The 21,874-nt window shown below is 37.9% G+C and overlaps 1 protein-coding gene across 1 annotated transcript in view; it reads right to left on the reverse strand.

Moving 5' to 3' along the window:
• STAG1 (STAG1 cohesin complex component) overlaps window positions 1–21,874 on the reverse strand; it is a gene marked incomplete at its 3' end in the record, with an annotated part of 135,277 nt that overhangs the window by 90,290 nt on the left and 23,113 nt on the right. The window contains exon 4 of the mRNA XM_080349552.1: window positions 14,345–14,441. Coding sequence (XP_080205678.1) covers window positions 14,345–14,441 — 97 coding nt within the window. The remainder of the gene's footprint in view (window positions 1–14,344; window positions 14,442–21,874) is intronic.

Raw genomic sequence — 21,874 nt, forward strand, 5'->3', positions numbered from 1 at the left:
TATTCCTGTTCTGTTTCCTATTATTTTTATCAAATGTTTGTCCACACAAGGACAAACTCACAGCTACTTATTTTCCTTACAAGTCTAGAATTGTAGAATAATTTCAGTTGGCAGGATTCCTGACTATCAGCTAAACCAAACCCTTCCCAAAGCAGGGCCAACTAGATCAGGCTGCCCATGTGAGTTGATAGTATGTCCCAGGACAGCAATCCCACAGCCCCCCTGAGCCCTTCTGCCTCCAACACCTGACCACCTCCTGCTTTCCCTTACATCAAACTGGAATTCCCTATGTTTCAACTTGCATCTGTAAACCATCAACCTATTACTATGGATTTGCATAAAGGATTTGGCTTCACTTTCTCTCTAGTCTCCCACTATTTTAAGCAAACAGTAGGATCTCCCTTTGGCCTTCTCTTCTTGAGACTGAGCAACTCTGTTCTCTGGGCTTCTCTCCACTCAGGAAAGCCAGGAATCCATCAGAGGCCTTATGGAAATCCAGGCAGACTCTTAACCACATCACACTTTGCCACATTTCCTGCTTTAAAGAACTTCGGGCTCTCTTTCACAGAAGCAATCCAGCAAGTACATTCACTTCAGAGGTCCCTCCTTCCTTCTGCTTTCTGTGGATGTGCTTGTCCCACCCCCAGATTCACCCACAGACATACTGTCAACCTTCAACATCCCTTCATACATATTTTTTTTTTTCCCAAAGGATATTTTCTTTATCAGAGAAACAAATTTATTGTTAGTCAAGGTGTACACTTCTCCCAATACATAAAACAAAACTCCATAAAACATGGTACCTCCACCTACCATGAAGTCAGGAGGCAAAAGACAATCGCAGGAAGATCCTATAGCCACAGCCCACCCTCTTTCTCTCAGTCTTTCTGCTTCCCCTGATGAAGCACTGATCCTTTCCTCAGTCCTCTGTGACTCTTATTTCTAGCCCTATTTCTCAGTGTGTCTCAGAAGTAGTAAAGAAGGGAAGATGAAAGAGAAATCCTTAAGAAAATTTTCAGAAAGTAATTATCTAGAGATCTTCAACTGATGTGACAGGTTCCAGATTCCACACACACACAAAACCAACCAACCAACAACAACAAAAAAACCCAGTATCTCAAAAAATAAAGCAATGATAAAGGAAAGAAAAAAAAAAAAAAGGAGAGGAGATTCATTTACAGCACCTTTCTCCCCTCACAGCAATAGGCCAGGCCTTTCTGTGGGCTGTGCCACATCTGGGTGTTGCCAAAGATCTGGTCCTTGAGACAAGTGATCTTGCTCTATTTGTCTCAAGGAAGCCACTGTTCACTGCCTGAGATCTTTTCACACATGGCTCTGAAGAAATACACTTGGTACAAATCCCCTACAATTTTACTTAAACTGTCTGCTGCTTCAATATGTGGAAGGAAAGGATAAGGCATAAAAGGAGCATCTGAATTTTTAGCATTTAGACAGTGCCAAATCTTATGAGCAATAGCACCACCAGACACACCAAAATAGCTCCAGGTTTCCCAGAGCCGATCCTTACTTTTCACAATTCTCTGGTCATCACTTGGAGAGCTACCAGGTGAACGCTGACTGGTGTCTTCCTATATCATTTATTTGATGGAAAAAAAATCCGACATGTTAAACATCAACAGTAAAGCAGACACTTTGTAAGGACTGCAGATAGAGCTGCAGCAGAACTTTAACAGCCAATTTGATGAAAGCTGGTGTGCTTCATAAAATGACACTGGAGATACAGAAACATCTTAGAAACAACTTTAAAACATTTTAATTCCCTCATTAAATGAAAGCCACCACCTACCTGAGAAATTTTTGGGGTTTTTTCTCATTTATCTGAAAGAAGGAAATGAAATGTGCATGCATTCCTGTCTGTAACTATGATGCTTAATAAATTATGAACTATCTGTTTAAACTGAATCTGACCAATCTTTGATAGAAAGTGTCCCAATAAATTTTACAAAGGCAGGTAGTTGAGCAGAAGCCAAAGAGCAAAGAGGTCGCTCAGGCACAGTATGAACCGTGACCTTAATCTTTGTTAATCTCACTCAGCCTCTGATTGAGGCTGGAGAAAGATGGGGACACTCACATTGTCAGTGCTGCTGCTGCTTCCAGAGAAGCTTCAACTGGAGCATACCAATCTCTTCCTAGCAGTGTCTGTCTATAGAGCTCATTTAATTTCCAAAAAGTTACAAGCTGCTTCTAAATCTTTTTTAGAGTTAGATGGCATTCAGAACATCATGTCTCATAAAGAGTATCTGACACTTAACGAGAACATTCAACAGCTTTTGCTTAATTCAGTACAGTTGATCAACACAGATACACTAGAGATCACTCTTCATTAGTTCTGCTTCTCATGAAATTAAGACTAAAGCATTTACCGACCATGATCTGTGAAAATACAACGCAAAAGTTAATTGTGCTGGCTCAAAGCAATGCCTCATTTAAAAGTATGCAAGATGAGCGCAGTTCTCCTTTCTCACAATTATTTTTCCCGGCTTGCTAGTAAAAAAAAAAAGTTTTCTCTTATTTGTTAGCTTACTCCAATACTCCTTTGGTTTTTTTACTATTTGAACACATACATGGAGGTTTTTCTTTGTCTAAGGAAATTCAAAAGAGTTTGAGAAATCACATGCCAACAATACATAATCTTTGTGCTTAGAAGCCAAAGCTGAAATTAAGAAGTGTCAAATTTAGATGCTCTGTGCCACCTTGATTTAGGCTCTTTGTGTGCAAACTTCGATGAGTCACCAGCTTCCATGGCTGTCTACTGTTGTGCCCAGCTTCATCAGCCACAGAAAACTGAACTGTGCTGGAAGTGAACAGGAGTTGTGTAGGTGAAAATATTGTATCTCGGATATGTGCAGCTCTTCCTACAGTCAACAACTATGGAGGGAAGTGCAGGAAGAAAGAGGGGAGTTGTACAAGAGGAACTGATAGGGTGCTGCAGATTCCTACTGTCTTTAACCTCTGAGTCCCTCGAAGTCTGGATAATTTAAACTGTTTTAAAGGTGGTCCATAATGGTACATGTTCAATTTCCCAGGCACCTACCTTGCAGTCTCAAGGACAAATTTACAGCATACAAGCAACTGTAACTGCATGTACACTGACTGTAACATCTTCCTTAAGGTATGTAAAAAACCCTAAAACTGAGAAAAAGGGGGAAAGTTCGAATTAGCCCTTTGGAGACAGTAAGGAAGAGCGCTTAGGCTACAGTCCTGCTTTTTCCTTATTGCATACATACATATCTATTATACAAAATTGAGAACTTCAAGTTTTCATTCCATGAACCTTAAGAAATCTTCTAGGTGCTCCGAGCCTAGTCATTAAGCAACCTGAAGAGGAGTAGGAAATCAATAAGAGCTATGGTTTAAACATTTAGTATGTTACCTGAATAAAAACTCACCACAGGGAGTGGCACAGATACTGTATATCCTGTCTCAAAAGATTTTTCTATCAATGACTCTGTGCCTGCATTAGCCAATAGCAGAGACAGGATAGACTGGATCTTTATTTACAAGTGATTTACAAAGAAAAAGTAGTTGAACCTTTTGGAAAAAAGTGCTCAAGGAAAACTCCTTTTTTTAATTGGAACTTGGCTACTATGGAAAATAGGAGGAAACATCACATTAAAAATGAAGTTAAAACAACACAATGAATAGTTGCTCAACATGTTTTGGCATGGGAGAGCACACACTAGAGCCAAAATCAGTAAAAGTCTGGATGTGCTTGTAAAAAACATAATACAAGAGGGAACTGTCATCTCAGTGCTGAGAAAAGATAAACTGCTGGTAGGTCCCATGAGAAGGCTGGAGAAAAAGCAATTCTATGGCAGCTCCAACTGAGAGCAGCTTAAGCTGTGTGGAACGGGGCTTGGAGATGCAAAATGAAGCAAGAGAATACCCACAGATCACAAGTGTTGACAAGAGAAACAGAAGTGAGAAAGTGGAAAAAAAAAAGGCACAAAATTGAGAAAGCTCAACATATAACTTGTTTCTCAACAGTGGATGTCTGGGATTTACTGAGGAGTATTGGAGAGGAAAATGTTGAAAAATATATACCTATGTAAACTTAATAATACTAGAGAAACAAAACTTTACATAAGTGATAAAGCAGCAAATACTGCAACGGGTGCTGAAAGAGAAACAGCAATAAATAGAGGATGAAATACAAGGGGGAAGAGTTTGAGTACATTAATTAACACAAAGATAGTAGACTCAAGATGAAAAATTAATCAAGTATCACTAAGGAAAAAGGAAAGAAGAAAACACAGAGGAACACTGCAAGTAAGGCAAGTTTAATCTGGAAAATGGCTTAAATCCTTATTTACAATCTCCTCTCAGATTGTTTTGGATTCTCTACCTTACAAATTTTAAAATCAGAATTAGCTGAAATGGTGTGCTTTGCTCAAATTAAAAATGGCCCTGTAAATACATCAAATATTATCATGCCACTAATACTGTTCTTTGCAGATATCCAAATGCAAAACACCACTTATGCAGCCACAGAATAACGCAGCCACCTCATGCATCTGGTTGTGTCTTGCTGGAAAAGCCTTTGAAGTCAGAAAATACAAAGCAATACTTTGGTAAAATAAAATATTTTAACATAATTGACAGCTAATGTGTTTTGTAAAGAACATCTAGTTTTCTCAATATTTCATAACAAGCCACTCAGAATTATTCCCCTGAAGCACTTTATGCAATCTTTCCTTTTAAGGTTTCTCAGTGCTCCTTCTCCCTCACTATCAGTTTAAGGTGTCTGGAGGTCTTAATATCAGGATGTCTTTACTATAATACGCTCACACTTTAAAGTTTAATCATAATGCTGAATTTTCTGTATAGTACCCACTTTTTGGCATAAGTACATTCTCAGCTGTAACTCCATGTCAACATAGGCTCTGTCTAGTCATTCCTTTGTTGTCCTTCCTGCATGAAACTTTCCTTTAAGTCCACAGTAAAAACACCCAAGTGTTATGCTATGGATCAACTGCTTGATAGAAATATTCAAAAATTGAGGGATAATTTAAATTAATGGCCCCATTCAGCAGTGTATTCTGGCTTTATCATTCTGCAGCAGCTTAAAGCAGCCCCACAACATACTCCTCAGGTGAAATGAGTATACTGCTTTGTTGGTTGTTGAAGCAAAGCTAAACCACTGGGATGTACGCCTGTCTGCCTCTCTCTTCTCCTGCTTCCTAAACTCCGCTGTGCAGATGTGCCTCACAGAACATACTCCATCTAATTTTTAGAATCCATAATTTCTTCCTTTTGCATTATACTTTCCTGCATTTGAAAGTACAAGTTTAACTCTTCAACACACTACAGATGTTTCAGTTTCCCCTTCTTGAATTTTCCCTATGAGATCTCATGCATGTCATTATTTTTTTTTCTAGGATACTTCTTACTTTTTTTGCTGTTATTATTAAAAAGAAACACATAGAGGATTGCCCAATTTCAAACTGCTGGTCACCTTACATTGCTTCCACGAGATCAAAAGCTTAAGATACCCAAGGGTTAGATGCATTTCTCAGAACAGTGCAATATCTCCCTGTGTTTCTAATCAGAATGAAGTGCAAGCTTTGCTCAACACAACCAGGCAGAGAGGAACAGTTACCATGGGGTGCAGAGTGCAGATGCTCGTGGTTCCCAACAGCAGCCTGTTGCCTGGTCTTCCTTCAGAGCCCAAGGAAACATTAGCCACTTGGTAACATCAATTCTGTGTGTATTTCCCTGACAGAAAGCTAGGGGATATCCATCTGTGCATGTTAAAGCTACATCTAAGCCCTGCAGTTTATCTTTAACTTGTCTCACATTTTCACAGCTCAGTATTAAACCTGGCCCATGGTACTACTCTTGATTTTATAACCTACCACAATCAGAGGAAAAAAAAAAAAAAAAAATCAATGCAAGTAAGGTCAACTATTAATACTGTATGCTACAATAAATACACTCCACAATTAAAAGAGTGCACCATCCTATTATGCATCACATTATACTGTACCATACTATTATGCATTACATCATACTGTACTATACTATCACTCTAGTATGCAATCAACATCAATTAACTTATTTGCTGTGAATATGTTAAAATTCTTCCTCCTTTCCCAACCTTTGATTATTTTTCTCCCTAAAATATATTAAACACTTCTGTAATCACTGAGTTAAGTTTACTAAACTAAAAACCACTGTCAAAACTAAATTCAACTTTAATTTTATATCCAAATTAAGGAAGTAAAAGAAACAATTATGGCATTATATACATAATGTGCAAAGTAGCACTACAAAGTAATCACTGGCCTTAGCTTTCCTAGTTGCCTCCCTACACCCTCTGACAACAGCCTTATATTCTCCCCAAGTGGCCAGCCCCTCCTTCCATGATCTATAAACTCTCCTCTTCCACTTGAGCATACCCAGCAGCTCCCTGTTTAACCACGCAGGTCTCCTGGCTCCCTTCCTTGACTTTCTACGTGTCGAGATGCTCTGATCTTGTGCCCGGTAGAAGCAGTCCCTGAACACTAACCAACTCTCTTGGGCCTCTTTACCTTCAAGCAGCCTTGCCCATGGGATTTCCCCTAGCAATTGCCTGAAAAGGCCAAAGTTTGCCTTGCTGAAATCCAGGGTTGCAATTCTGCTTGCTGTCCTGCTCCTGCCACACGAGATTCTGAACTCTACCATCTCATGGTCGCTGCAACCAAAGGCAGCCCTCGACCTTCACCGCTTCAACCAGACCCTCCTTGTTAGTGAGGATGAGGTCCAGCAGTGCACCTCTTCGAAAGTAATTACTGAAGTGTGTACTAGCATTGCACTTAATAAAATAAATCTATAGTTTCCTTAATGCAAAAGAAAGAATTATAATTACAGTCTTTGCTAAAAGAAATGTCATTCTTGGAATTTAATTCCTGCCATTGGTCTGGAAAACGTCTGACTCAACCTTCAGCAGAATGTGCATCTTTGGAAACACTAGAGACATGAGGAACCTTTGTATTTGCAATCCAGTAAGAAAGTACTAAAAGCTAGTGACGTCTGATTGCTTTTCATAATTAGTTCCTGTCTTCACAGAAAGTACCATCTATGTCACCTAAAAAACCCACAGCAATGCACCTAAGTAGAGACACTCACATACAGGAATAATTTGCTCATAAGTCTTAGCACAATACTGTCAAAAAATTCAAACTAGTATTTTTTCTTATCTGCTTAGTACAGAGGTGTCCCTTCTGTAACACATTCGTATTATACAGAAAACAAACTAAGCCTAAATAAAGAGGAAAAAAGTTGTAGCATTAAAGCATCATCAGAGAGAGACTTCTCAACAAGGAACTTTGTAGTCACATAAGCAGCAGCATTTTCCAGGTCACTATGTATGTAATTAAATAAATACAGTGGAAAACAAGCAGTAATATTCAAAGGCAAATCTCCAATGAGCAGTGCCAAAAATAATATTAGAAGCTATGATTTTACTAAGAAGTACACAGAAGACAGACTTTGCTCCTGGCTTACAAGGGGTGTTTTCATTTTCAGCAGAGATTTGAACATATTACATAGAACCAGCAGTGCAGAACCTGCTGTTAGTCTATCATTTCAAAGGTAATTTGTCTTTCCTTACATTATACGTTTGCTCTAAAATATTCTACTATCACAAGTTCTGTCAATTGATTCAATACATTTATTTTCAATTATTTAAAAGTTTATATTAATTCATGTTAATAAATTAGTTAATAGCTGATTTTAAGCCATTTTAATTTTGGTCTGCTGTCACACTTGAAACATGAATAGTTCAATATAGTCATATATATATGTTTGTTTAAATTACTGTTGCTCCTGTTACCAATTCCTATGGTGAAACCTGGGACTGAATTCAGACCTCAACACGGCAGGTACGTCACTCAGACCAGTGTATGTTTCATTCATGTCTCCTGTACTGAAAGGTCAGGAAATTGTGCCTTTTTCCCGCCCCCCTAGTTTCTGAAAGTAGTAGGATGCACCTTCTGGGAAAAAGATACCATTAATTCACAAGTGGCTAGCAAATGTGATCTACTATTTAATATCCTTCTTTATACTTCCAGGCTTAAATATTTTTAAGGCTTCCCATCCCCAGAAGAGTCAGGAGCAAAGCTTAAAAGAACAAAAATCATTTTGCAGCTATTTTTCCCATAGCCAAATAAACTTTGAAGAGCTATGGTTAGAAAAAAAAAATAGTAAGGAAGAAAGAGTACACGAGATGAAAATTACAGATACCATTCAGCAGCAAACAGGAAGATATACTGAAAACCTTCTCGGTTTAAAAACCATATACACAATGAAACTAAAGCTTTAATTTCAAGAATGTCAACAAACAACCATTTCTACTTTTGCACAAAAAACAGGTTTTGATGTAACCACATTAATTGTCAACCACATTAATTGGTAACCTTTTCTATCTTCTTTTAAATAACTGAATCGATGAAACGTTTAAGGCATGTCTACTAACCTGATTTATCTCCCACACAAGCAGTTAATCATTTGAATCTTATTTTCAGTTTGGATTTTATAAGCTTTCACTTCAAGACAAGCACACTGTAAAAATTACCTCAAGGCTCAAAACCACCAGGTACAAAGTTCAGATCTGGTTTATCTACAGCACCTATTAAAACTAAAATTAAGTAATTTCCATCTTCCAGTCTTACCATTTTTGAATGTGGTTAACAGCATGTTTTCAACTGCCTCATATAGTTACCGAGGTGTATTTATCTCTGTTTACTATGCATACAAAATATTTTAGAAATCTTTGACATTACTATGACTTAAATCATGTCTAAGCAAGCATCAACTTTTAAAATATGTATTAATCCTTTACTTTGCAACTTCTCCCCTATATTTACACACTAAGAACAGATTCTGTTGAAGAAACTGTGAGAAAGCCTATTTTCTACCCTTAATAAAAATACAAACTCCAATGCAACAAATAGCATTATTTTCTAATTTGTTCAAACTACCAAACGTTTATGATATCAACTGCTTAATAATACAGGAATAACTGAAGAGATAAAGCTTTTCAGCACATGCCAAAGACAGCGGCATTTCTCACTAACAGTTCGCAGTTCCTCAGGAAAGGACCATTTGCAGGAAATGCTATTTATCAAGCAGATTTCTTTCCATGCTCAGTAACATCCATCTGTACAGAGCAATATTATTACAGTGATCACAACACAAACTGTCTACAAATAAATTACAACAGACCATTTTTTTTTTTTTAAACCATTACTCTATCTACAATGCTATACCCTCTATTAAAGTATTGTTAATCAGAGTAAATAACACTATTTCCTGGCTAATCTACTTTCTGAAATCCTGTCCAACAGCAAAGCAAGAAGTTGCTGCTTAGTTTCTTCTGCCAGACCCTACAATGGCCACTTTATGGTACTTTTTCCTGGTTTTAGCCTTCAATTTGGCAAAACAGAATTCTATTAGCTTGCCCTTAATTAAGAGCACAGATCATTAACAAAAATCAAAAAGAGCATGCATCCTGCATTCAAGCAAGCAAACTCCCAGCTCCTCCACCTGTTGACTCAGTCTGCACCATTCAATAATAGAATTTTTCTGAGGACTTTACTAGAATTGGTGAGGAACAACCAGAGATTGCGGGCTCCAGCTGGAAGTGTGGATCCCAAGTGACTGATTCCCAAGGAAAAAAATCCATAAAGATGTTCCACTTTAAGCACCAGGCAAAAAGTTCATACACAGATTTCCTGCTTTCTCGCAACTGAAAAAAACTCAGCCCTAAACAGCATCAGCAATCAAGGTTGACAGGTTTGAACATCTGTCTATTAACATTTGATCCCACACAAGAACCTAAAAAGAAGATTTTGAGGGGAAAAAATAAGATATCAGAAACATTATATAAAGGAAATTCACCTGCCTCCTTCACCTAAGAACAACTTCAGTGTGCCAAATCACAAAACGACTTAAATGAGGAGCCCAGAGAAGGCTACAACACTGCTAAGAATTTAACAATAAGGGAGTTTCACCAGTTTTGTTCCATCAGTAACTGGTGTCTCAGAGCTGTCTGATAGAGGGATGGTATGAGCGAAAGCTCAAACCACTTCTGACAATCTGCTTAAGAATTTATATTTCTGCTTTACCTATCAGAAAACAAATGAGAGGGAAAGGACAGAAAGAATGGGAATAATTTCACTATATTCTTGAAAGCAGTCAAGTGCTTCTCCTCTTCAGCTACATGAGAGATTTTTTTTTCCCTGCAGAAGAAAGCTTTTCTTACATAAACTCGATGGGCTGGTCTGTCCTTCACAACTTAAGAGGCTGTTTCAACCACTAATTGCTTCTAGTTAGGAAAAAAATATATTTATTCCACAAGCACGGCTCTCTGCCTGTAAAATGCAGAAAGGTCAGAGTGCTTGTGGGGTTTTCTGTTTGTTTTATATCAATAACAGAAGGCAAAAGCAGACAGCAATGCAGATACACAAGTCAGCTTGAAATCCATGGAGCTACAGAAATGGAAACAGCCTGGTTGTCATAGCAGCGGAGCATGATACCTGAGCTAATTATTCAGTCTGAGAGGAAGAGCTAATTAGCCCAGATGCACCATCACACTGACACAGTTATAATCCTTCTGGGACCTGGGCATGCACATTGCTGATGAGACATTTCAGCCTGCAAGTAGCTCAGAGATCTCAGCAACACTGCGCTGTGCTTTAAGTGTTCAAAAAAAGAGAAAAAATAAAAAGGCAAAAATATGTTCCTACAAAGAAGAAAGTGATGGAAAAGAGCTCTCAAAAAACCCAGAAATCTCTGAACACTGATCTGCAACTCTTCTGCAAGAAAGGAGGATGCCTGTATCCACAATGCCACAGACCAAACTACAACACGGGAAATGGTAATCCCAGTAGGACAGATACACTTCCACCCCCAGCCAAGTGACAGTTACTTGAAAAAATGGTTTATCATTGACAACCTGAACTCAAAAAGCTCCCTGTTACCTAAAATCGCAAAACCCTAAAATAAGTTCCTGACAGAGAAGTAGGAAGATAAATACAACATCTGCATTACAAATTGTGAATACCATGGAAAATAAATACCCACTACCAACAAACAAACCTCTTTTTTCAAGGACTGGCAACAGCATTCATTTGCTGTTTTTCCAGGAAGAAATAGTATCTTAAAATGAACTTTTCCATCTTTCTACTGTACTATCTGCTACAAGGTCCTCTCTGTAGAAGAAGCAATGCATTTTAAAGGGGTAGGAAAAAAAAAGTGAATAGGTGAATTCATTTTTCTAGCACAGAAATACAATGTGACATCATATAGAAGACAAACTGAAAGGCAGGGATTTTTGTTGGTATTCGAGAATAAAAAAATAGCAGGATAAAGGAAAAATTCTTTAAGAAACTATTTTCACTTCTTTGTAATCAAAATCAGCAAAGGCAACAAACATATAGACTGAGCAGGCAAACTAGTGGATAGATGACATGAACAGTGATCTTAACTCCCATGCAAATCTAATTATTGAACCAAGATGCTTTTGGTAGATCAATAGGACAAACTTCTAATTCATACCAAATGATCCTTTAAACACCCAGAAAGATTACTGAAACTAAATCCCTCATGTTTTAATGGACATTATTGTATGAACAAGAACACATTACGTAGAAAGTAATTGATTAAACAGATACTCAGAAGAATTGACAAAGGACAGACGTGCTTGAATATTTGGCTTATATTTATTCATTTTTAAGATGCACACATCTCTTAAGCTTAACTAATTAATTTTACAATTTTTTATTATTATTAACTTACAAACCATGCCTGGTTATTCATATTCACAAGAGGTCACTTCTCATTTCAGGAACCTCTCTAAGCAGATCTGGAGGATACTAAGAGGTTCGTTCAAACATATACATTGCCCAAGAGAATGGGATAAATATATAAAAATCAATGTTTCTCTAAACAGAAAGCTATTTTTGTCAATACTGTTGCTAAATAAAACAGTTTGGTGACTAAATTATTTCTCATTCAAGACAAAAAATGGGACATCTCTCCACCTGCTTAAAACTTCGGAAAGAGATGTCAAGCTAAGTGTATTTTACATATATTTAGATATCAAATAACTCCAAGCACTGTTAAAATGGCAGATATTAGCCTAGCATCAGTTTCCTGAGGAATCTCCTCCCAGGCTAGTGGTCCTCCTCCCTTCAAGTTAATCATCCCAAAGTTAGACATAATATCAATAACCATTTAGATCCAATGTTGGGAAAAAAAGCTGGAGAATCCGGGACAGTGTTAGTGGAGCAAACTGAAAAGAAGAAAATTAAGAAATATTAAGGAAGATAAAGCAGCCATGGAGATTCACAAGGAGCTGTTATTTATCAGAAATAGAAACAAACAAGAATGTCAACAAAATCTTTAAATAAAAATGTCACAATAGAGCAAATTACCTTCCCATGAAAAAGAAACTTGGGTTTCCTCACAAAATACAAAACATCCCCTGATTTCCATACCTCATTTCCACTAAGGACAGCGTGGCATGCATTTTACCCTAAACGGACTAGCAATAAAATCCACTCTCTTCTGATAAAGCTTTTAGTTATTCTAGAAAACAGGCATGTTACTGGAAAGAACAGAACTGTTTGCCAGGATTTTAACCCTGTTTACAGTCGTTACTGTACCCACCACAAAAATTCCGACAGAAATAAATCCTCCAAACAAACTCAGAGGATAAGTAACTTTTGCTTCCTTTCTCCTATCTTTGCTGTTCAGGACCAGAAGGCCACTAAGGCAAGCTCAGTAGAGATATCTCTGAGGGTACAAAGCGAAGTACCGAAAATGGATAGAAAGTCATCATTAAAAAAAAGTAAATGACATCAACCACTTGAAAAGCTGCTGCTTCACAGCCAATAACAGAAAGCTTTTCTGGGAAGCAATTGCTTCAGCAGCATATGGCTGACAGTGGGCATGCAGCCTGCATCAGTTGCTAACAAGAGGTTTAAGCAATATGAATCTTCCGAGATGGTCAGCATATTGCTTTTTCTAACAAGGAGAAGGAAAAGAAGTTAGAAACCAACAGAGGAATGAGTATCTTTATGACGTGCCTCCACCTAAAGCTTGCATCAACAAGAATTATAACATACGGCCAAGGATCCCTTTGGTTTAATGCTGCCCAAATTCTCAGAAAGGAGCTCGTGGTGTTGGTTGGTTGGTTGGTTTTATGTTTTTCAGAATACAACTACTTTCACATGAGCTGCCAAATAAGTCTTAAAACACATTTTAGGGAACCTGTGTGAAGAGTACAAACATTGGCACAGGCTGGCAATCTAAACCCTAAGCTTCAGCCCTTTCACAGAATGCCTCCAGAGTTTCAGTCCTTCCTATCACCCACAAAATAAGTTTACTTCCTTAAGCTAAGAAAAAGGGTTGCTGAAGCTGCCGACGGCTCATATTTCTTTTCCTTGATGCTTTTAACTGTACTTGGGACTTCACCTTATACTTGAGAAGAAAAGGGACTTATACCCTGATCATTTGATGTCTAAAGGTATATTCCAGTATTTATCACAAAATGAAGAAAAAGAATTTCTGAACTGAGAGTTATTTTCTACCGAAAGCAAATTAGAGGAAGCAACAGGAAAGAGTAAATCATTTGGTTCTGGGCATTACATAGAGAGTAGAGCTCTGTCTTTCTTTTCAAGGCTGAGTTAAGTGAAAAAAGACAGCACATGAAAAATTCATTAGAAGGTACAGTATGGCAACAGAATGCTAGAAAGACTGACTGCTGCATGCCTTACAATGGAGGCTGCTTAAACAAGGCATGAAAGGCAGGCCACTTGCTGCTGACTTGATGAAGTATTACAGAGGCAGAAACAAGGTGGGTGCTTCATTCAGAAAAAAATTTTTCTTGCTAATCGAAGCCAACGGGAGCCCGACTCCTTTCTCTTCAGTTTAAAAAAACCCATCATTTTCCTAGAAAGAAAGAAAAACCAGCAAAGTTAAGGCATAGCTACACCTGCTAATTCTTGTAATTAAAAAAAGGGTAAGAAACAGAAAGGGGAAGATACGCCTACCTTGATTAACAGTTCTTTTGTCTCCTTTTGCTGATGAGCAGAATGTCTTTGTGAGGGTTTGTACACTTTAGGACGATGACAGGAAAGTAAGAAATAGAAAGGGTAGGCCCTTGACAAACAAGCTTTAAATAAAATCATTCTTGAATGTAGACAACATTTCTATATAAACCATGCATATGAGGAATAGCAATCCATGTGTCTCCCACATCTTTACCAGCATTTGCACTAATACACGTTTGTATGACTGTCAGATTTACTCTATACAACTTGTTTCCAACATTCTGTACCTCGACATCCTGAACACTGGATAAAGAAGTTGATTAAATCCAGAAGTGCTATGTCCCTGTCTTGTTTATATGATTCAATCCAGTCGTCCACCACAGACTGTCAAGAAAAAAAGAATACTTATCAGAGACTCTTAAAAAGTATTTTATTAAAGGCAAATGACTTATTCTTTTCAGAATATAATCTTATAACTGAGCATTTATTTTGCATAATTATACATGCATACAAATTCAGAAATCTATACACCTTCTCTCAGGGTGGAGACAGAACAAATATTGTCAGAGAATAGAACTATAGGCATTGTTTTATGGTATGATAATTGTATAAACACAGGTTCAAATTGAAATTACTGTAATTCCTTAAAACTCTGCTTACAGTATTTATCCAGTTTCAAAATTGTGTTGAAAAAACAAACACTGTGATTCCATTTGGAAATATCAACGTACATACCCAGAAAACTGACAAGTACAAACACTTCGAGATAAAAACTGAACTTATACTGCATAGTGAACAATTCTGTATTTACAAAGGCCAAAACAGTCTATCAGTCATTCAGAAACATTGTGCATAGTTCGGGAAGACAGAATGCAATGAGGAATACTTTGTAAATTAAAATAATACAGGCAAGTTGGTGTTTGGGAGTCACTAAGCCACTTGAATCACAATATATGGAGCTGAGTCACAGCTGCAAACTGCTCTCAGAACTATAAGTAGCCAGGAGATATTTTTATAATCACTGATATGCAGGCATAGAGCATGCAGCCATTATTATGAATAATAGCAGAGAGGACAGAAAGCACACAGGTGTCAAAAACATTTGTCATTTATCATGTATTAATCTCTGGGGACAGTAAATGTGCCTCTAGCTTGATGAGAAAGGGCACTAAATCAATTTTGCCAGTCAACATAAAAGTGCAGTCACAGCATCAGAAAGAGTTAATGGCAGATATACATCAGCTGAAATAATGTAGTGACAAAGCCTATAGCTGCTTCCCATAGACAGTTCACCCTACAGTTTTGACTACAGAACTCTATTAGAGCTGCGCATATCCACAAGTTTTAAAACCTCAGATGTAGGTAAATGAAGCAATGAGGAGAAAGCAACAGAATAACTATGGGAATGCTTATAAACTGTCCTAGAAAAGCAAGAGGGTTGTGTGAGGTCTTCTTCAGTGTTCTTAATGCTTAAGGAATACAAGTATGGCTTCCTGTCATGTCACTGAAATACAGTTTTCCAAGTTCCTCAGTCACATCAACATTGAAGGTAAGGAACTGTGTTATGTTTAGTGTAAACAAATACTATGTTTTGCTTACTTTATAAAATAAGATCTTTGCTGTTCCATACATGTGGCAGCATTCATGAAGAGAAGCTTGATTATGCTATAAGAGCACAACTTGCAAAAGGATTTTTTTAATTTGAGAGTCCAGGTTTACAATGAATGTCTACAAAATTTATTTTGAAATGCTAAATACACACATACCACCACCACTCCCATGCAACCAGCTTCCAACCTTGCTGAAAAATAATTAATAGGAAAGACAAAATCCAATCAATTAGACCGCTTAGAAAAAAATTTGCCTATTTCTAAATTGGTAGATATAAGGATAGGATCTGGAAATATCCCTCTGCAGTTTCTAGTTTATCGAAGTACAAACTGCCCTGACTGCCAGTGGGACCTGAGCAAAAGTATGAGAAAAGGGAGGCAGTAAGAAAACAGTTCTGTATGTACTAGAGACACACACAACTCCATGGACTGAACCCAAACCCTCCACATTTAACAGAGATCACTATACTCTTTCTTAACCCAAGACAGGATGAGACTAGCAGTATTATCACATTACTCAACAACGAACATCAATCTCGAAACATTAAATCTGCCAGGAAACTACATTCTTTCAGGTTTTGCTCATCAATACAAACACAAAAATGCACAGTAGGAGCAGTGATCTTACAAAGGGGTACATGTGCTACTTAGAAGAAATTTAAAAGGAACTCTTAGCCTCAAACTAATCCTCTCACTAGTTGAGGAACCATGAGGCAGCAGGACAAAACCAGTAATCCAGAATGTTTCACTGTTATTTCAGCACAAATTCAGACCTGTTCCCGTAAGTATCAGTCATTTCAAATCAACCAGCACACAAAATCAAATGTAAAAATTATTTACTAAACCAAATATTGACAAAGCTTAACAACCAGACTGCTGGTGTACTACCAACTTAAAACATTTGTTTGAGCAGCTATAATAGCACAGATATCAGAACAACATGCAATTGCCAGCAGCTGTTACTTTCACTGAAGAAAACAGCATCTGTGCTGGGTCAGACCAGAGGTTCACCTGCCCAACAGGGCTTATACATGTAGGACATAAGAGCATAAGAGTAGGGCAAGAATATACTGATACCTCCGAGTTACCCTCCCAGATCCTTAAGACCCTACCGTACTTCTTTTCTCATGAATGTGTCTATCTGAACCAGTTCTATACCTATATCATCTTGCAGCAATGAGTCTCAAGGGTTAATTATGCACTGCAAGAAAAGAATAATTGTTTTGTTTTAAACTTGCCAGTTGGAAGATCTATTTGATACCACCTAGTTCTTCTGGAAGAAGATAAAAAACCCTCAAGCCCATGTTTCCATCTGGTCACCTCTCTTCAAGCAGAATAATATTACTCTGTGTTACAGGGCTTGCACAGAAAAGATTTCCATATCTTTATCTTTCCTCACTCCTGTCACACATCTCAAAACAGTTTCTGAAGTTTACTATATTCCTCTAAGCGCCTGGGAAATCTCAGATGTTTTATTAACACTCAGATTTTTCCTGAGTGTTAATAACTAGCTCGCCAGCATCTGCGCACTGTCCACAGCCTCGTTTCACATAAAACATCCCCTGTAGAAGCAAGGCTGGACTGAGAAATTCCTTCTCATTTTCCTCTTACTCCTGTTTCTTCCTACAACATACTGCCCCTTCAGCTATACCACTGCAACTGTTTCTGGACTGTGCTACATATGGTGCTAAGGGCCAACTCTGTCCTATCTAGTGTAGTGCTTTTTTTTTTGAGACCTAGAACCATAATGCGATTCCCAGAAAAATAAAGACGAGCAGCTGATCTCAAGACTCATGGACCACGCTTGAGGCAATGCAGAGTCTTTTGTGGCAGCAGGAGTTAAAGAAAGCAGCAAAATCAGAGTGAAGGTTCTGAGCAGGGACAGCAGGCAAAGACTGCCTCCTGTGTCAGCTGGACCTAGCAGAGGTCTGACAAACCTTTAACTAAAATTTTGAATGTTTGGGCCAGATTCCTTTTACCTAACTTCACATGCACACTCATGTGGTCACACAAGCTGGTCACTCTATACTCTGCATAGTGTATATGTATGTGCACGTATGCATACACATATAGAGTCAATATTCAGTGGAGCTGTCTGCATAATTCATCCACCTAGAGCAGGTACATACAGTGGGATGAGACGGCTCCTGCCTAAAAATGTTCCTGATTATACTATGTACATCTCCACTGTCTGAGGAGCTCAGGGTGACAAGTCACATACAGACACTCGACCCATCAGCATCAGTACAGTTACTAATCCCTAAAAAAGAGCGGGGTATTTTCAGTGTATCACAAGTAAAACAACACCCACAGATCTAAATCATTCCACCCCTCACACACATTTGGCATGCTTGTTGGTAAATTTTTTGAGAGATTACAGTTTAAGGCAACAGGAGATAATGAAGCCAGACTACATATGCTACAACAGTTGGAACTTAATCAAACTGTTCACTTTTGATGTAACAGAAAAGAGCTATAAAAACTGAAAACACTAGGATGAAAAAAACAAAAATTATACACATCAGACCTAAAATAGAGACAAGTATCAACTGAACCAAGAAAAAACAGTAATAATCAAAATACCAAGAAAAAGGTAGAATACAATAAAAAAAGAAATCAAACAACAGGTAATAGTGTAGTAACTGGTGCAAGAAGCAATTGTTGCCAGAAAAGGAGGTTTTTTGCATAAACATGCTGTCCTGGTTTTGTTAAAAACAAGTTTCTCTTTCGGTGAATTTTGCCTGTCAGCTAAAGCCTTCATATTAACTGCATTTTCCTGGAGAACCAGACACGTTTTGGTAAAACCTAGCAATGGAATGCAAACTTATTGATAAGCACGGATGGACATCTCACGAGAGGGGCGATGAGAAACAAGTGACCAAGAAACTGACCAACTGTGTATAACATTCCATTCACGGGAATACTTCCTATAAAATGGGAGATCACGAGGATCTCGTCCCTTTTTCCCTTTTCCTTATGACCGACATTAGGAGAGGATCTTGCGAGTTGTCCCTGCGAACTGAGGCCTAGTGAGAGACTGAATCCAGCTCTGGTTGGCTGTGGAGTCTAATCCAGGACTTTGGGTGCCGGCTCTGCAGTTGCTGAGACTTTCAAGATTGGTTTTGTATATTTTGTATTATTTTCTCTATTCTTATTAGTAGCATTAGTAAAACATCTTTAATTTTTTCCAACTCTCTTCTCTCTGTCCTTCTTTTTCTCTCCCGATCGCCTGTCCTGAGTGGAAGGGGGGAGAGGGAGGGGCAAAAGGGGGAAGTGGGGGAGGGGAAGAGGGAGTTAACAATACATCTGCCAGGGTTTTATTGTCACCCCGCAATCTTAACCCTCGACACATGCATAGAGAGAAACTACTCCTATTAAAACCAAGGTTTTCTAACCAACAATCCACAGGATACAGCAAACCCTCCAAGCTGCTTTTACCTTGTTAAGCTGCCTTCATCCAGTCACCCTGTTTTCAAGAGCTGCTCAAACATAAGCAAAGAGCAAATGACATGAACACTTTCCACAGCAACAACCCACATTTGGTCACCAACTTGCCCACAGATATCCTGCTCTGGCCCTTCCCTGCCATCTGTCCCAAACACAGAACTGATCCTGAAGTGAAGGTGGTGACCAGCCAGTTCTTTGGAGAGGAAGTAGCTGGAACTGGGCTCCATTCACCAGCAGAATTAATCTCCACAAGAGTCTTGTTGCCTACTTCTGCAAATCACTTAGGAAAAATGGTAGGAATAGATTGCATGGGTTGTTCTGGTGATGGCCATCTGCTTCCAGATGTTTTTTCCATTCCGATGCAGGACAGAGCATGGATTTACCGCAGAGACACATGCACTTGCATGCTGCACATGAAATACATGATAAATTCAGCATTCCCAGGAAGCACAGGATCTACAGCACTTGTGCTGCAGCGCTCTGCCCAGGTGCAGGAAATCCGTGCTTTTGGGATTCACCAAATTCAATGCACGTGCACAAGGAAAAGGCTCCCCTGGCAACAAGCTTCCGAAGTACAACAAATGAGAATTTGCACAAATAAATCTTTAGCTTCTCCAATTCATTACCAGACTGGAGGGGGGCAAGAAGTACTGCAACTAAATTCTAAGCAAAGTAAAAAAGTTCAGTTAAATAGATCAAAGCCCGAGACTGCTCCAGTAACACCTACATGATCTCCTTTCACTCCCTGATGGCAGAAAACAGCTATACATGTATATATACAGATATACATATATATGTACATATATATAGATAGACATAGATGCACCACATCTCTGGATCAGTGGGCATAACAAGTCCATACAAGTACCTGTTAAAAAATGAGATTCTTAGGCATGTATTTCTTTAAATCTGAAAATACTTCTATTCTTATGAGAACTGAGTGAAAAATCAAGGCCTTCAGCAAATGGCAAATGAGATATAGTACAAATATATAGTCAGTATGGAAGTTTTCAAAAGCTGGTAACAGCTTTCAAGAGAAACTCACAGAAATGAACTCTCTGGTGAATCTGTTTTAAGAACTACCATGCAGCATAATTTGAAGAATATGCCAAAAAGGCAACCTTACAGAAATAAGCTTAAACTAAGTCAAGCAAGTAGCAGAACAGATCCATAGTCTGAACAAACAACTTAAAATCAATCAGGGAGACTTGCAGATATATTGACCTTCATATCTCAAAGTCTGCTAAAAGATAAATCGGACCATTTTATGGTATTGAAGAGAAGCAGCAGCTTGGATTGTCAGTAAAAGCAAAAGTCTGATGCAATGAATGAAATAATAAAGCTAGTTATCTTATTACTTCCTGGAGGCTTTATAGCTATGAATCCATTTCATATTCCTTCTGTGCAAAAACATTACTACATGTAAGAGCATTAAGTGCTAGAGGAATCAGAGGGACTAACTGCAAACGATACCTTGCCAGCTCGTGTAAATTAGCGCAGACCCACTAAATATTAATGGAAGTTGATTTCAAAAACAAGCTATTTCACAATTTAAATTAAGTAACAATTTGGCAGTGGTGCTACTAACACAAAGTGAAAACAAATGACACTATATACAAAGCACATGTTCAAGTGTAAGATCTGAGTCAACTGTAAACCAAGGCAAATCAAGTACGATTAAATAATTTGCCATTTTGTACAACTCATTGTGGACATGCTTCATTTACAGTGAATATGACAGAACAAAAAATGGCTCCAGAATGGGTGTGCAGCGTGTTAATGTTAAAGGAAGGGAAAAAAAAAAACCCTAAAGCAAGGCAGTATGGCTTATACTAACATCTTCTGCCAAAAATAAAAAGTTACTCAAATGAAATTCCAAGCTTATTAAAAGAAAAAATGAAAGCCCAGTGAAACTGAAGATTTCAATTATCTGTGTAAAGAACAGCCTGAAGAGAAGATAAAAGCTAGGAAACACGTTTTAACAGACGGCGTGAAGAACTTAGAGAGTACACTGAAAATAAAAACATGGGGAAAGAAAGGGAAGAAGTGGAAGACTTTGAATGCTCTGTGTACAAGTTTCTTAAAGTGAATCTGTGCAGGTTTTTTAAAAAGAAAAAAAGTCTTAAGGTCAAATTTTGTGAAGGCTGAAGTAGTTAGTTACTGCAGAGAAGGTGGTTCCTAACATGGGAAAGTATGTGCAGTTTAAGTTTGTGCATTAGACTTCAAGATAACTGGTTGCATTCCAAATTTCCAATATACACTCACTGAAAAACCCAACATAAAGTTAATAAAAAAGAACCATAGATTGAGGTTTTTTCTTCTGGTCTCTCTAAAGGTGGTGATTTTAAATTATGAAAGAGTTCACACTTTGCTAACACCTGGCAAGCACTTTCTGAAATGTCAAAATTATTATTTTTATTTATTTTTTTTTAAATCTTATTTTAATGCAAAAGTACCTGTTTCTTCATCATAGGAGAGGATGGGAAAATGTGCTCTATGTAATGTCTACCTATATAACTTTTTTTTTTCCCCCTGAAGCACAGGAAGGCAAGGAATAAAGTCTTGTAAGTATTTATTCCAAATAAAACTCAGAGATCCATACTCTCCATACAGAGATATCTGTGTGGCATTTAATATAAATTCATATTTCTCTGCAGTAGAAGGGGCATTAAGTATCATTATGTGGGGAAATCAGTGTAACACATTATATGGAACTCTTTGAGAGAAAAAAACACTACTGAAAGATAAAAATGTTCAGTT

This window comes from Nesoenas mayeri (genome assembly GCF_963082525.1).
Source record: "Nesoenas mayeri genome assembly, chromosome: 9".
Lineage (NCBI taxonomy): Eukaryota > Metazoa > Chordata > Aves > Columbiformes > Columbidae > Nesoenas > Nesoenas mayeri.